General features: G+C 42.4%; 2 protein-coding genes across 9 annotated transcripts in view; both read left to right on the forward strand.

The window, feature by feature from the left end:
- The window catches only part of POC1B (POC1 centriolar protein B), a 103,990-nt gene that overhangs the window by 451 nt on the left and 87,777 nt on the right, over positions 1–15,762 (forward strand). For 7 of the 8 annotated variants that reach the window (XR_004031930.1, XM_004089153.3, XM_030819879.1 and 4 more), the window contains exon 2: positions 397–481. Coding sequence is in view for 6 of the 8 variants with exons in the window: in XM_004089153.3 (XP_004089201.1) it covers positions 397–481 (85 nt within the window). In the remaining 2 variants the exon portion in view is untranslated. Of the gene's footprint in view, positions 1–8; positions 482–15,762 lie in introns of those variants that run through there. The other variant, XM_030819880.1, reaches the window with a different exon arrangement.
- LOC115836919 (polypeptide N-acetylgalactosaminyltransferase 4) lies at positions 810–6,201 on the forward strand. Its single transcript, XM_030819875.1, has one exon. It carries the CDS (start codon positions 1,051–1,053, stop codon positions 2,785–2,787), a length of 1,737 nt encoding a protein of 578 aa, XP_030675735.1. The 5' UTR covers positions 810–1,050; the 3' UTR covers positions 2,788–6,201.

Raw genomic sequence — 15,762 nt, forward strand, 5'->3', positions numbered from 1 at the left:
GCGCCTGCGTCAGAATCACCTGGGAGGTATTTAAAAAAAAAAAAAAAAGTACCAAAGCCGAGGCGCATCCTCGCACCTGCCTGCCTTGTGCCAGCGGGCGGGACCCGGGAACGTGTATTTCAAAGGGGCCGCGGTTCCTGCGATGCCCTGGACTCTGGGAAGCGCGAATAGAGCGTTTTGCGGGCTCTGCGGGGAGAGCTGGCGCCGGCGTCTTCCTGTAGCAGGACTGGGCGCCGCGCCCGTGGGTGGGCTGCTGCCCGGCCCGGCCGCCCAGCCAAGCCGCCGTCTGGGTGGCCATTCCCAGGCCGGACTCCGGGGGAGTGGCAGCGTGGATCCCGGCCCCCCAGAATTCGAGGTCTGCGGCGGCTTTCAAAACTTGACAACTTTCCTTTCCAGGAGGACCCCGTTCTGGAGCGTTATTTCAAAGGCCACAAAGCTGCGATCACTTCCTTGGACCTCAGCCCCAACGGCAAGCAACTTGGTAAGTCTTATTCTTGTTTTGCTTTTGTAATGAGACAAAACTCCACGGGCCGGAAACCTTTCCTTCTGTCCGGACAGGGTCCCTAGGAGAACGGCTAAGGTCCTCTATGAGGGTTGAGAGCACCCGGAGACGAGGGCCCAGCGCGGCGGGCGCAGCCGGGGCCCCCTCAGCCATCCTGGTCCCCGGCCCCCGGCCCGGCCAAGAGCCTCCTATCCAGCGGTCTGGGCCTGCCAGACGACTTTCGCAAACTAACCACCAGGAGGAGTGAGTGGGAAGGGGAGGGGTTTGTCCTCGGCCCGGGGAGGGTGGGGTGTTGGCTGGAGAGTTTGTGAAAAGTTGTGAGCCGAGCAGGAGGAAGTGGGGAGAGAGGAGTTGGGCTGTGCCGGAGGCCGAGGACCGAGAGGGCTCAGGTGACCCCTGGAAAGCCTGGGTGGCTGGAAAGGAGCCCAGCGCCTGCATGAAAGGAAGAACCTGCTGCGAAGTACCTGAGCTAGAGCTGTGGGTTCCGCCGCCCTTCCCCTGCGTGGTGGCTTGGTGGCCGCGTCTGCGCCCCAGCCCTGAGAATCCGGATGGCGGTGAGGTGGACTTGGGCAGGCAAGAGCTGCCTGCTGCTGGCGTTTTTAACAGTGGCCTATATCTTCGTGGAGCTCTTGGTCTCCACTTTTCAGGCCTCCGCAGGAGCCGGCCGTGCCAGGGAGCTGGGGTCAAGAAGGCTCTCAGACCTCCAGAAAAATACGGAGGATTTGTCTCGACCGCTTTATAAGAAGCCCCCTGCAGATTCCCATGCACTTGGGGAGTGGGGGAAAGCCAGCAAACTGCAGCTCAACGAGGATGAACTGAAGCAGCAAGAAGAACTCATTGAGAGATATGCCATCAATATTTACCTCAGTGACAGGATTTCCCTGCATCGACACATAGAGGATAAAAGAATGTATGAATGTAAGTCCCAGAAGTTCAACTATAGGACACTTCCTACCACCTCTGTTATCATTGCTTTCTATAACGAAGCCTGGTCGACTTTGCTCCGTACCATTCACAGTGTTTTAGAAACTTCTCCTGCAGTTCTTTTGAAAGAGATCATCTTGGTGGATGACTTGAGTGACAGAGTTTATTTGAAGACACAACTTGAAACTTATATCAGCAATCTTGATAGAGTACGCTTGATTCGGACCAATAAGCGAGAGGGTCTGGTTAGGGCCCGTCTGATTGGGGCCACTTTCGCCACTGGGGACGTCCTCACTTTCCTGGATTGTCACTGTGAGTGTAATTCCGGTTGGCTCGAACCGCTTTTGGAAAGGATTGGGAGAGATGAAACAGCAATTGTGTGTCCTGTTATAGACACAATCGATTGGAATACTTTTGAATTCTATATGCAGACAGGGGAGCCCATGATTGGTGGGTTTGACTGGCGTTTAACATTTCAGTGGCATTCTGTCCCCAAACAGGAAAGGGACAGGCGGATATCAAGAATTGACCCCATCAGATCACCTACCATGGCTGGAGGACTGTTTGCTGTCAGCAAGAAATATTTTCAGTACCTTGGAACATATGACACAGGAATGGAAGTGTGGGGAGGTGAAAACCTTGAGCTGTCTTTTAGGGTGTGGCAGTGTGGTGGCAAACTGGAGATCCACCCGTGTTCCCACGTGGGCCATGTGTTCCCCAAGCGGGCACCATATGCTCGCCCCAATTTCCTACAGAATACTGCTCGGGCAGCAGAAGTTTGGATGGATGAGTACAAAGAGCACTTCTACAATAGAAACCCTCCAGCAAGAAAAGAAGCTTATGGTGATATTTCTGAAAGAAAATTACTACGAGAGCGGCTGAGATGCAAGAGCTTTGACTGGTATTTGAAAAACGTTTTTCCTAATTTACATGTTCCAGAGGATAGACCAGGCTGGCATGGGGCTATTCACAGTAGAGGGATCTCGTCTGAATGTTTAGATTATAACTCTCCTGACAACAACCCCACAGGTGCTAACCTTTCACTGTTTGGATGCCATGGTCAAGGAGGCAATCAATTCTTTGAATATACTTCAAACAAAGAAATAAGGTTTAATTCTGTGACAGAGTTATGTGCAGAGGTACCTGAGCAAAAAAATTATGTAGGAATGCAAAATTGTCCCAAAGATGGGTTCCCTGTACCAGCAAACATTATTTGGCATTTTAAAGAAGATGGAACTATATTTCACCCACACTCAGGACTGTGTCTTAGTGCTTATCGGACACCGGAGGGCCGACCTGATGTACAAATGCGAACTTGTGATGCTCTAGATAAAAATCAGATTTGGAGTTTTGAGAAATAGAGCACAACAGCACTTTTGTCATGAGCTGATAGTAGTGTCAAGAAAGTCAAAGAGCTTTAAGAGCCTCAGTGAAGATTGTATTTTATCAAAAGCCACCTAGCAGTCATCTGTGGAGCACTGGAAAGCTGGGGTTCATCTTGGTATATCACACTGAAACTGGGTACCCACAGTGCTGCTGTTTAATATTTCACAATGCCTTACTTATTGGTTGTTTTATATAAGAGTTTTGTCAATATGGTCTCTTCTTAAAAGAAGCTGACTGTGAATTGAAACACACAAAACATTTAAGTGCCAGACTTAATATTAAAGAATGTAAAGGTCCAAGTAAAATGAGGTATGATTTGTGCTGGTGGGTAAGTTCACCGCATATCCCATTTTTTAACAAAACTCATGAATGTGCAGTTTGAACCATTGCTATTTTGATTATATAGAATTTGAATTTCTTTTTTAGCCAGCACATTAAATTTTAGATTTTATTTTTGAATCTATTTTTTTTTCTAATCAAAAAGAAATAAAATTGAGCTTAAGGCAAAAGGCCTGCTTTTAGAGATATGTGTAATTGGAAGAGGGCATTTGTTTGAGTGTGAGTTTGGAGGCCTTTTTTACATGCAGACATACCCATATCTAAATGAAATGGGGAGATATTTACATTCCATACTTTGTAAACTTGAGCTATTGGACTTCACTGGTGTATATATTAATACCTCAAATTCCTCTGATTTTGTAAGCTGTCCTCCCTGTGAACGTGTTTGTGTGTGTAGGGCATTTTCTGATTGCACTTCCTTAAGTTATGAATGTACTAGAAAGGGACTCATTCAGAATACTATGCCTCCCTTTGTTAATGCTTAATCGTTTAAAGTAAACACAATTGAGGCCTCTCTGAAGTTAAACCCAACTATGTTTATTAAAATGTGTGAAAGTGAAAGTGGGCTAGGTTCTACCAAGGCTGTGGAACTCTCCTACGAGTTCTGCTGATCAGGAAATTTAAGAATTTATCTTAAAAATGCAAGAAAAAAAGACTGCCTTGGCAATTGTGAATGCTGCTTTCCATCTCGTAGCACCAAGCCTGGCACTTAGGCAGCTTTCAGTAAGTGGGTGAATGAATGAATGAATGAATGAATGGCTCAGCTGAGGAATGTAACTTTGGTCAAGTTATTTGATGTGTTTGGGCTTGGTTTTCTCATTTGTAAAATGTGGGTGCTGGATTAGATCTTAAAGATCCCTTCCAGCTCTGAAATGCTGATTCTTCCCAGATTCACAGTATATTCTTCCCAGATTCACTCACTGTGCAATCTTTACAATACGTTTTATCTTTTCACTTTTTACATAGGTAATGTTGTTGAGCAGTTGAGCAATGTTCAGTCCAGTTGTGAAGCTGGAGAAGACAAATGGGTTTTAAAAATTAAGTGAGCTGAGACCGGGTGTGGTGGCTCACGCCTGTAATTCCAGCACTTTGGGAGGCCGAGGCGGGTGGATCACGAGGTCAGGAGATCAAGACCATCCTGGGTAACAATGAAACCTCGTCTCTACTAAAAATACAAAAAATTAGCCGGGCGTGGTGGCGGGCGCGGTAGCGGGCGCCTGTAGTCCCAGCTACTCGGGAGGCTGAGGCAGGAGAATGGCGTGAACCTGTGAGGCGGAGCTTACAATGAGCCGAGATCGTGCCACTGCACTCCAGCCTGAGCGACAGAGTAAGACTCCGTCTCAAAAAAAAAAAAAAAAAATTAAGTGAGCTGAACTCACCTGAAGTGGTTTACTTCTGTGGGTTAAGAAGTTTTAGTCAGTGTTTATAGTCATTTCATCTTGGTAATTGTTGAACCTGTTTTGTTTTTAAAACCTTTAGACTCTAAAAGTAATATTTTGACTAAGAATATAAATATTTCCAAAACTAAATTATTCAGGAAGTAAACGCTTTTTTTTAAAAAAGTATTTTTATTGGTTTTATACCAATATTATATCCAGAAGTCACAGGATAAATTTAGAATTAAATCTCTATTAGTTCAGTTTGGCCTAGATTTGTGAAAAATGCATGCCTCGTAAAGAGTCCACTGTATTCACGAGTAAAGTTGCTTTTAGTGTTTACTTGATGACTTGGAGAGTAGGAATTTTGCAAAATCTGAATTTAAGGAAATTCTTTAGGATAACCATTTCAAAAAATAAAATTGCTATGCAATCTTGAATATTTTCTCTTTTGCCTCATAAAATGAAAATGCATTCATAGTTTCTGTAAGTTATTTAGCAACCTTAAAAGTTTATCAAAGAATTGTCCAGATTCCACGTGCAGCATGCTTGGCCCTGCATTTAATTTAAGAAGGATTAATAATAATGCTCTGAATTTTTCAAAAGGGATTCTCCTAAACCCACCCACTTCTCTTTCCCAGGCTGCTTTTTAAAAATTTTTTTTATTTTTTACTTATTTTTAAATTTTCTCTTTTTATTTTTTGTTTTCTTGCCAGCCCCCTATTATATGGGAGAACGAAAATTGTTATATTTTGAAAGTACTTATTACATTATTTTTATTTTAGTATCTTGATGCTCCTACCAAAAGGGAAATGAGGCTTTTAAAAGTAAAGTACCTTAATTCTTTATTGACTTTTTGCCCTAAATTGCTAGGTGTGACCTGCAATCTTTTAGGAAGAGATTTTACAGTGATGCTTTATTTGTATCAATAATCCAGTGTAATTAGGCTATTCATTCCTCATAATAGAGTACATAACAGAAAAGCGGGACTTTCACATTTTCATATTTAGGCATGTTCCAATATAATTCCAAAAATACTCTGTAATTCTACATTTAAAAAAACCGATTCCCTAATTCGAATTTATTGGTACCAAAGCTCTCTTTGGCTGTAGACAATTAAGAGTTGACCTTTTAAGTTAATGTATATGCTTAAAAACAGTTTTAGGGAAATATTTGGTAGACAAGGAGTTTCAACTTTAAATGTTCACTATGTCATTTAGTGTCCAACTTTATGGATAGATTGACTATCTAAATAGGCATTTTTAGTCATTAAAAAAAAAATCTAGTCACCAGGAGGATCTCTATAACTCAAAATAACTTGTTTGTAAAAGAAAATTTGTTTACTTACCCATTAGTAAGTTCCTGTATGTTCATTATATGATGGCAAATCAAACTTTTCTAGGATGAAGACAGCTTATTTTTAAGTTGTATAGTCTTAGTTGGTTTAGGGTCTCAATTTTAATTAATAAAATACTTGGTTTTTATTTGCTTGTCCTTTTGAATTCCTATTTTAATAATTTTAAAATGAGCACAAAGAATGTTGAAGTTCAGATTAATCTCTTCTGAATGATGATTTTTTTCCTCTGTGATGAGTTGTTTCTGACTTTTTTCCTGTTATATTTGTAATGTTGATTAAGATGTAAAATAAAAAGTGTGCCTGGTTATTTTTGCAAATAGATTATGATTATTTTAGCCTATGGGAACATACTTATAATGGCAATGGAAGTAAGTTCAGCTTGCAGTTCTTTTACTTATTTGAAAATTCAGACAGTGGATATTTAAAAAGTCAAAATTCCCATATTATTTTACAACGTGTCATTAATCAGCAAGTATTCTGAAGGGGTGTTAGTACCATTATTTTATTAACTACTCATGAGCAAACTAGAAATGATCAGGGATCTCTGGGGCCCACTTGGACCACTATAAAAGGAAGCAATGGGCACCTGGACATATTAGCACCAATTTCACTACCCTGGGTGGAAAAGAAAAATTTCTGTCCTCTAAACCACATATCCTCATATTTCCCTGGTCCATAAATGCAATTCCCTTCCACCAGTGGCATGTCTCTTCCTCTTTAGTGATTCCTAAATCCCTATACCCCTGTCTCTCCCTGGCCAGACACACTGCCTGAGAATGACTCTTCTAAGGACTCTAACAAAGTCAGATGGTCTTATAGCTGCATTTAGCATATATATAGGTGACCTAAACATATTTTCACTAATTTTTATACACTTAAAAGTTCCTGTAAATACTTGTATTCTAACCTTACTCTCTTATTAAGTGACTTGCAGCTCTGTGTAAATCACTTCATCTCTCTGTGTTTCAGTTTCGCGAGTATAAAAAAGACTGGAAAATCCATAGAGACAGTACGTTAGTGTTTGCCAGGGTCTGGGAAAGGGAGGAATAGAGAATGCTAACCGAGGTGAATTTTCGGCAGGTGGCAGGGGGTAGGGGATTATGAGAATGTTCTGGAATTAGTGATAAAAGTTGTGCAAATGTTGGGCAAAACGCTGGTGTACTTTAAAAGACTAAATTTTATGGTATTTAAATAATATCTCAGTTTTTAAAAATACCTCAGGGAAAAAAGCAGGCTGGAGAATTTCAGGTGTCTCAGAAAAGATTTCTCTTTGCATGCTAGTCCTCTTTGCATGCCTCTGTGCATGCTAGACTTTAGAACAGGCTAGTAGGATTTAGTATTAATAATACTTGAATCATTTTGTAATTTGCAGAATTAAGAAAGTTACACATATATATGAATGAGTCAGTCTGCTTAATATTAGGTGGGGCTTGGAAATCAGTTTATATTAGAGTTTTTCCTAAAATTTCAGAGAAACTTCAATCAATCCTTTTGGACAGGAGGTGGAGATTACTGTAAAAGGTGAAATGAGTTCCTGAGTTGTATGGTTGTCCACAGCAGAAATGAAAATTAGAGGGCACATGTCCTCAGGACCTCCTGAGGCTGTGTCATGTTAAAAAAAAAAAAAAAAAAAAAAAAAAGAAAATTAGAGAAGTCCTTCTAACTTAATAATTATTGGGGTACTACTTTTTCATTTGTGCCAAGCTTTATCAATCTTCTAGGCTGGGCTGGGAGTGATATCTACTGCAGGCCAGCAGTGTCTTCGGGTGTCTGGTCACCATTCTAACCTGTCTATTTGCATTTATCTAATCCTGTTCGAAAGGGGAAGAGGAGGCACTCTATTTATTTACTACTCCCTTATTTAGTTAAGGCTACTGTGTGCCAGATGCCATTTTATGCTCTGGGTATACATACAGAGGGGAAGAAAGCAGATGTGCTTCATAAGATGGTATGAAGAGTTCATGGTCCAGTGGTGGAGACAAATAATTAACAAGTAAACACAAATCCATTTGTCGGTACAACATGATGAAACAAAGGAAAATAGTCAAAGCTGTGAAGGAAAGTAAGAGAATCCTTTTTTTTTTTTTTTTTTGAGACCAAGTCTCACTCTATCACCCAGGCTGGAGTGCAGTGGTGTGATCTCGGCTCACTGCAACCTCCGTCTCCCAAGTTCAAGCGATTCTCGTGCCTCAGCCTCCCAAGTAGCTGGGACTATAGGTGCATGCCACAATGCCTGGCTAATTTTTGTATTTTTAGTAGAGATGGGGTTTCACCATGTTGGCCAGGGTGGTCTCGAACTCCTGACCTCAAGTGATCCACCCACCTCAGTCTCCCAAAGTGCTGGGATTACAGGTGTGAGCCACTGCACCCAGCCATAGAGTGCTTTTTAAAGGGAGGATAACGGTGGAGACATCCTTACATTTATGGGGTCAAGGAATACTTCCCTGTGAAAATTAGATTTAACTGAAGACCAGAAGGAGAAGTTAACTAGGTAAAGACTAAAAGGAGAATAGCATAGGCAAAGATCAAGGGTGAGAAAGAGCTGTCCTAGATCAAGAAAGTATAAGAATGCCAAAATGGGTAGAACCTGGTAAACAGAGATGAAGCTGTAGGGGGAGGTAGAGACAGCTTAGGCAGGGCCTTGAAGCTATAGTGGGTTTAAATGGTGGCCCTCCAAAAGATGTGTCCATGTCGTAGTCCTTGGAACCTGTGATGTGACCTTATTTGGGAGGAAAAAGTCTATGTAGATGTAAGTCTACAAGGATCTTAATGATTATGAGATCATCCTGAATTATCTGGGCGGGCCCTAAATCCAGTGATGTGTCCTTGTAAAAAACATACAGAGGACATAAGAGGAGGCCACATGAAGCCAGAGGCAGAGATTGGAGTGACACAGCCACAAGCCAGTGAGTGCCTGGAGACACCAGGACCTGGGAGAGGGAGGGAATGAGATATCCCCTAGAGCCTTTGGAGAGAGTGTGGCCCTGCCAACACCATGATTTCAGGCTTCTGGTTTCTGGAACTGTGAGATAATAAATTTCTGTTGTTTTATGCCTCCAGGTTTGTGGTAATTTGTTACAGCAGCTACAGGAAACTTGACATGTTTTAGGATTTTGTTCTGAGAGTGGTGGAAATTGTTGGAGGGATTAGTAAGGGAATAACATGATTTGATTTGTACCTCAAAAAGACCACTCTGGCCACTATATGGAGATTGTACTATTAGTAGGGAAATCACTTAGGGGGATTATAGTAATACCAGCAGATGATGCTGGTTCCATCTGGGCAAGATGGAAATTTGGGAATTATTAGCATATAAATGGTATTTAGTGTCATGGGAATGAATGAGATCACCTGGGAAGAATGTAGAGCAATGAGAACAAATACCCCCATGTCTGAATATTGAAGATACCCAACCTGTAGATCAGAAGAGGAGATAGCAAAATAACTTAAGAAAGAATAATCAGAAAGATATGAGGGAAAGCCACTATAGTAGGGTATCATGAAAGCCAAGGTTAGGAGTGGGGTAGAAATGTTGAAGATAGAGACAATATTAAATAGTCATTAGAGAGAGTGGAGGAAGAAACTAATAGAGAATCATGCCCCACTTTGGAGTATATAAGACCCATGTGAACTTAGTTATCAAATTTATAGTGTTTCCAATCTGTTTGGGGGTTGGGGTGATGAGCAATTCTCACTGGTATAGTTATAATCTCAGAAAAGGCAGAGTGATTGGGATTTTTGCCAGGGGAATTTGAAGGAAGGAAGGAGAGTCAAGGGATTGAACGTTATGTGTATGAGGGGGATTATAATTGAATAAGGAGAGAAATGAAGGTTATAAATTGGTTAGTGAAGTGAAGATGGTGAGAAGAGAGCCTCAATGGAGAACATGGGTCTGGATGAGAACATGGGTCTTGGAGTTCTGGATGAGATGGAAGTGAGTGAGTCATAAGGAAAGCAAGTTGTCCTGGTGGGTTGCAATCAGAGATTTGAGAAGTGCTCATGTTCTGCTGGTGACAAAATCCTCAGAATGGGTTGCTGAGGAGGCAGGAGAAAAAAGGTCTTTGGAGAGGCCCTATTTTCCCCTCGGTCTGAAATGTTCTTCACCACCTCACTCTTTATTTGGCTGACTCCCTGTCCTTCACACCTCCACTTAAAATGCCCCTGATCATTCTATCTAAATCAAGATTCCACCCCCACACAAAATAAAACTTCCTGCTTTATCTTTCATGCCTCTTAGCACAATTTAAAATGATATAAAGCCAAGCACAGTGGTGCATGCCTGTAGTCCCACCTACCCAAGGGGCTGAGGCAGGAGGGATAGATACCTTGAGCCCAGGAGTTTGAGACCAGCCTGGGGAACATAGTGGGACCTCCATCTTCAAAAAATTAATATAAATAAATAAATAAAATGATACATTTGTCTGCATTTCCACTTGAATTTAAGCTCCCCAATTAGAGATTTCTGTCTGCTTTGTTACTTAGGACTCCCCCTTTTTGCCACAATGCCTTACATGTTGCTGGGGTCACATATCTGTTGAGTTAATTCATAGTGCTCAGAGTTGAAATGGAGAGGAAGACTGTGACCTGAAGTAGGTGACATGTGAAAGAGAAAATGATTGCTGCTTGAAAGGTGTAAGGAAACTTGGTGTCCCCAAGCAGAGTCAAGGTTTAAGTACTTAAGGAGGAAGAGGGACTTACAGAGAGGAGGATGTGAATACAAGAGGCATCATCTAGTGGGTGATGTGGCCCAGTGGTAAATTTTGAGGAGAGAAGGCATGGGTACCAGGTCAGCTTAAGGGGATATCCATAGCAATATGAGAGTGAGAGATTGCACAATGATTGATGACCAGAGATGCTTGAGGCTTCAACTTCTGGTCATGATTAGAGGAAGCAGGACCTGAAGCATAGTGGATTTTTTTCTTAGTAGACTCTTAGAAGGTAGGATATATTAGTCTGTTCTCCCACTGCAATAAAAAAATACCTGAGGCTGGGCGTGGTGGCTTATGCCTGCAATCCCAGCACTTTGGAAGGCTGAGGCGGGCAGATCACTTGAAGTCAGGAGTTTGAGACTAGCCTGGCCAACATGGTGAAACCCCGTGTCTACTAAAAATAAAAAATTAGCCAGGTGTGGTGGCAGGAGCCTGTAGTCCCAGCTACTTGGGAGACTGAGGCAGGAGAATTGCTTGAACCTGGGAGGCGAAGGCTGCAATGAGCCGAGATCATGCAACTGTACTCCAGCCTGGACGACAGAGTGAAACTTCATTTAAAAAAAAAAAAAAAGAAAGAAAGAAATACCTGGAACTGAGTAACTTATAAAGAAAAGAGTTTTAATTGGCTCACAGTTCCGCGGGCTATACAGGAAACATGGCTGAGGAGGCCTCAGGAAACTTAACAATCATGGCAGTAGGCAAAGGAGAAGCAGGCATATCTTACGTGGCCAGAGCTGGAGGAAGGGAAGGGGAGGTGCTATATACTTTTAAACAACCAGATCTTGTGAGAACTCACTATCATGAGAATGGCCAGGGGGAATTCTGCCCCTATGATCCAGTCACGTCCCTCCGGGCCCCTCCTCCAACACTGGGGATTACAATTCAACAGGAGATTTGGGTGGGGTCATAAGTCCAAACCATAATATAGGAGCTCTTAGGTTTCACAGGATGGGTGGAAAGGTGATGAGAGGGAAGAGGATGGGAGAAAACAAAATAGCCTGTGAAGTGTTGTCGTCCCTTTTTATGGTTGCAGAAGCTGAAATTTCAGTTAACTTGCCCAAAACTATAAAGCTAATAGGCAGCAGAGCCTAGTAGTGGTCCCCAATCTTTTTGGCACCAGGGACTGGCTTCATGGAAGACAATTTTCACAGTAGGATTCACACTCCTATGAGAATCTAATGCTGCTGCTGATCTCACTGGAGCTGGAGCTCAGGCCTTAATGCTTGCTTGCCTTCCGCTCACCTCCTGCTGTGTGGCCCAGTTCCTAATAGGCCACGGACCAGCACCAGTTCGCAGCCTGGGGGTTAGGGACCTCTAGCCTAATAGAGCCTGGTTTGAGTCTGATTCCAGAACCATACCCTTTTCCATTAGGCCGGTCAGCCATTTATTTCCCAGAGGGCCACATTCAAGTTTAAACAAACAGTAAAAGCCTGTTAAAGTATTTTCACATGGTTTGCAGAATCTGAGCTGTACTTTAGAAGTTTCTGTTGAAAATTACATAATTTTAACATTGAAGTTGTTACTTCCCCCTCTATTTCCTTCAAGGTTATCCTGTCATTGATTCAATCCTGTAACATGTGGTGTGCTTGTACAACAAATGATGGTAAAGAACAAGTTAATCTTTCCTTTTTTGACTGAATAGAAGCAGACTGAAATTTGAACTTTTTAGTTACTTTCCCTGCAGTGAAATCATAATAAAAGTTTGCCAAAAATTCTTTTTTTTTTTTTCAAGTTCTTGATTGCAGCCTATGTGGTACTTTGTGGAGCTACTCCTATTATAGCTTAAAAAATTACTAAATTTGTAAAAGCTGAAAAATTACAAAAGCTAAACTAATTTAGTGTATACACTGAGAGGTAGTAACAGAGTGCAGTGTTTCTCAAATTTCAGTGTGTATCAGAATTCAGTGAGAAACTTGTCAAAAATTTATATTCCCAGGTCTCACCCCAAATAATGTATAATTTACTAGAAATACATATTTTTAACAAGGATCCCAGTAACTGTAATGAAGATAATTCATAAATTCCCTTTGCTTTGAGAAGCACTGGTTTATTGGTTAAAAGCCTAGACTTGGCCGGGCACGGTGGCTCACGCCTGTAATCCCAGCACTTTGGGAGGCCGAGGCAGGCGGATCACGAGGTCAGGAGATCGAGACCATCCTGGCTAACACAGTGAAACCCCGTCTCTACTAAAAAATACAAAAAAATTAGCTGGGCGAGGTGGCGGGCGCCTGTAGTCCCAGCTGCGCGGGAGGCTGAGGCAGGAGAATGGCATGAACCCCGGGGGACGGAGCCTGCAGTGAGCCAAGATCGCGCCGCTGCACTCCAGCCTGGGTGAAAGAGCGAAACTCCTTCTCAAAAAAAAAAAAAAAAAAAAAGCCTAGACTTTGGAATCTTATAAAACTGGGTTAAAAATTGAGCTCTTTTCACTTTTCATCTATATTACCTTGACCAGTTACCTAACCTCACTAAGCCTCATTTCCTCTTCTGTAAAATAGAGATAATGATATTTATCTGCCTTGTTGTTAGGATTAAATAAAATAATACTTATAAAGGCGCCTAGTCTGGAGTACAGTGATGCAGTTACAGCACACTGCAATCTTGACCTCCTGGGCTCCAGCCGCCTGCCTCCCTCAGCCTCTGGAGTAGCTGGGACTACAGGCATGCACCACCAAACCCAGGTAATTTTTTAAATTGTTTGTAGAGATGGGGTCTCGCTATATTGCTCAGGCTGGTCTTGAACTCCTGGCCTATCATAGTCCTTCTGCCTTGGCCTCTCGAAGCACTGGGATTACAGGCATGAGCCACCGTGCCTGGGCTTGATACTTATGCAGTATTGAAAAATACTAGGCCCATAGTACCAATTCAGTAAAGGTTTCTGTTGTTGTTATTGCCAGTCCTCAAAGACATGTGAAATTTGAATAAATTAAATTCAATTTCTTCAGCTTGTCATTACCAAAGATTACTTTTTAAAGCACCCACAGCTCCTTTAGATCCAGCTTATACTAGCAAGCTAATTACTTAGTATCAGCCTGAAAGCTTAGTTATTTCCTCATTCAAGGCAAAGGGATTTTAAGTTAGTGCTGTCACTTAATTGTATTATTACGCAGTGCTTGCATAATACAAACTACTGACCGTATTGCAGTATTAAAGTTTGTCTAGTCAAGATTGGAATATTGTCTTTTTATTGTACAACCCTCTCCCTCACTTCCATCTAGGTTTGTTGTTGTTTTGAGACAGTCTTACTCTGTCACCCACGCTGGAATGCAGTGGTGCAATCTCAGCTCACTACAGCCCCAATCTCCTGGGTTCGAGTGATTCTCGTGCCTCAGCCTCCCAAGTAGCTAGTACTACAGGTGCACGCCACCACGCCCGGCTAATTTTTGTATTTTTAGTAGAAACAGGGTTTCACCATATTGGCCAAGCTGGTCTCAAATTCCTGGCCTCGAGTGATTCACCTGCCTTCGCCTCCCGAAGTGCTGAGATTACAGTGAGCCATTATGCCAGGCCCCATCTAGGTTTATAGATATATGTCTGGGGATTGCCTTTTATTTTTCTTTTCTTAAAAATATTTAGAAAAAACTCATTCTCATAGATTTCTTTAGATTTCCCTATTTTTCCCCCAAATAAAGCATTCTGGTGTTTCTTTTGTGACCCAAAGGCAAGCATGAACCTGGAAATGCAGCATAAAGTACAAAGCCATGGCACCAGGTGAAACTAGAAAGCTGAGTTTATTTTCAGTAATGGACTTTATAGTAGGACATAATGGAGGTAGAAAATATAGAGAAGAACTTCTGAAATAAGTGAAAAATCCAAGAATTTCTATATGAAGGTAATCTGAATTATCAGGATTTTTTTTTTTTTTTTGAGACAGAGTCTCGCTTTGTTGCCCAGGCTGGAGTGCAGTGGCACCATCTCAGCTAATTGCAACCTCTGCCTCCCAGAGACAAGCAATTCCCCTGCCTCAGCCTCCCGAGTAGCTGGGATTACAGGCGTGCAGCACAGTGCCTGGCTAACTTTTTTGCATTTTTAGTAGAGATGGGGTTTCACCATGTTGTCCGGGCTGGTCTTGAACTCCTGACCTCAGGTGGTCTACCCACCTCAGCCTCCCAAAGTGTTGGGATTGCAGGCGTGAGCCACTGCACCTGGCCAATCAGGATTATTTTGAATATGAAATGAAAAGGCCTGAGAGGGAATGTATTTCAAATGTACAAAGTTATCTAAAATATGTACTGTTTGGCCAGGCATGGTGGCTCACGCCTGTATCCCAACACTTTGGGGGCTGAGGTAGGCAGATCACTTGAGGCCAGGAGTGCGAGACCAGCCTGGCCAACATGGTGAAACCCTGTCTGTACTAAATACAAAAAAAATTAGCCAGTGTGTTGGGCACCTGTAGTCCCAGCTACTTGGGAGGGTGAGGCAGGAGAATTGCTTGAACCCAGGAGGCAGAGGCTGCAGTGAGCCGAGATTGTGCCACTGTATTCTAGCCTGGGCGACAGAATGAGACTCCATATCAAAAAAAAAAAAAAAGAATAAAAACATATTTCTACGTCCAGTGACGAAACTAATTTGTTGCTGAAAATATCAATAGCAAAAACCGCAATTTTGCACAACCTAATAATTGTAAAACTGGACAAAATATATGCGAGTTAGCTGTTTTCAGGCATTGACCTACAGAGAGTGTGAAAACTATGATCTTTGCAAGAAAGAAAATATGCAAGTTGATGATCTCCTTGGCTTTCTTCCTGGGAGCACTTTTCCTGCTGCACAGCAGAGAGGTAGAGCAGCCTCAGAGTAACAGCCTGGCTGAGCTCAGGATGTGCAGAGTGGGAAACTGGGAGACCACCAGGGATCTCTCACTGCTGGACTGAGAGCTGAATGATGATACTAATGACCATGCAGGGCTGGATGTCTAGATCTGTAGCTCCAACAAAGAGGAAATCTCTCTGAGCACTTCAGACATTGAGTTGAGACACCAGAAAGGCCAGGTCGTTAGGAATCAGGACCACACCTGAAAGAAAGGGCCATGCCTTAGGACTAATTTCCAAGCTCAAGTAGACCCATGCTACCAAAGAGCAAAAGGAAGTGTGCAAGAACAAAAAGGAGCCACCTATAATTTAATTGCCTCCCAGTTAAAAGAATGAAACAGGCTGGGTATGGTGACTCACACTT

The sequence above is a fragment of the Nomascus leucogenys genome, chromosome 10, assembly GCF_006542625.1.
Source record: "Nomascus leucogenys isolate Asia chromosome 10, Asia_NLE_v1, whole genome shotgun sequence".
In the NCBI taxonomy this organism is placed as follows: Eukaryota; Metazoa; Chordata; class Mammalia; order Primates; family Hylobatidae; genus Nomascus; species Nomascus leucogenys.

What these genes read in the sequence shown, in the direction of transcription:
- LOC115836919 (XM_030819875.1), top strand. Translation starts at nt 1,051, where the DNA reads ATGGCGGTGAGGTGGACTTGGGCAGGCAAGAGCTGCCTGCTGCTGGCG.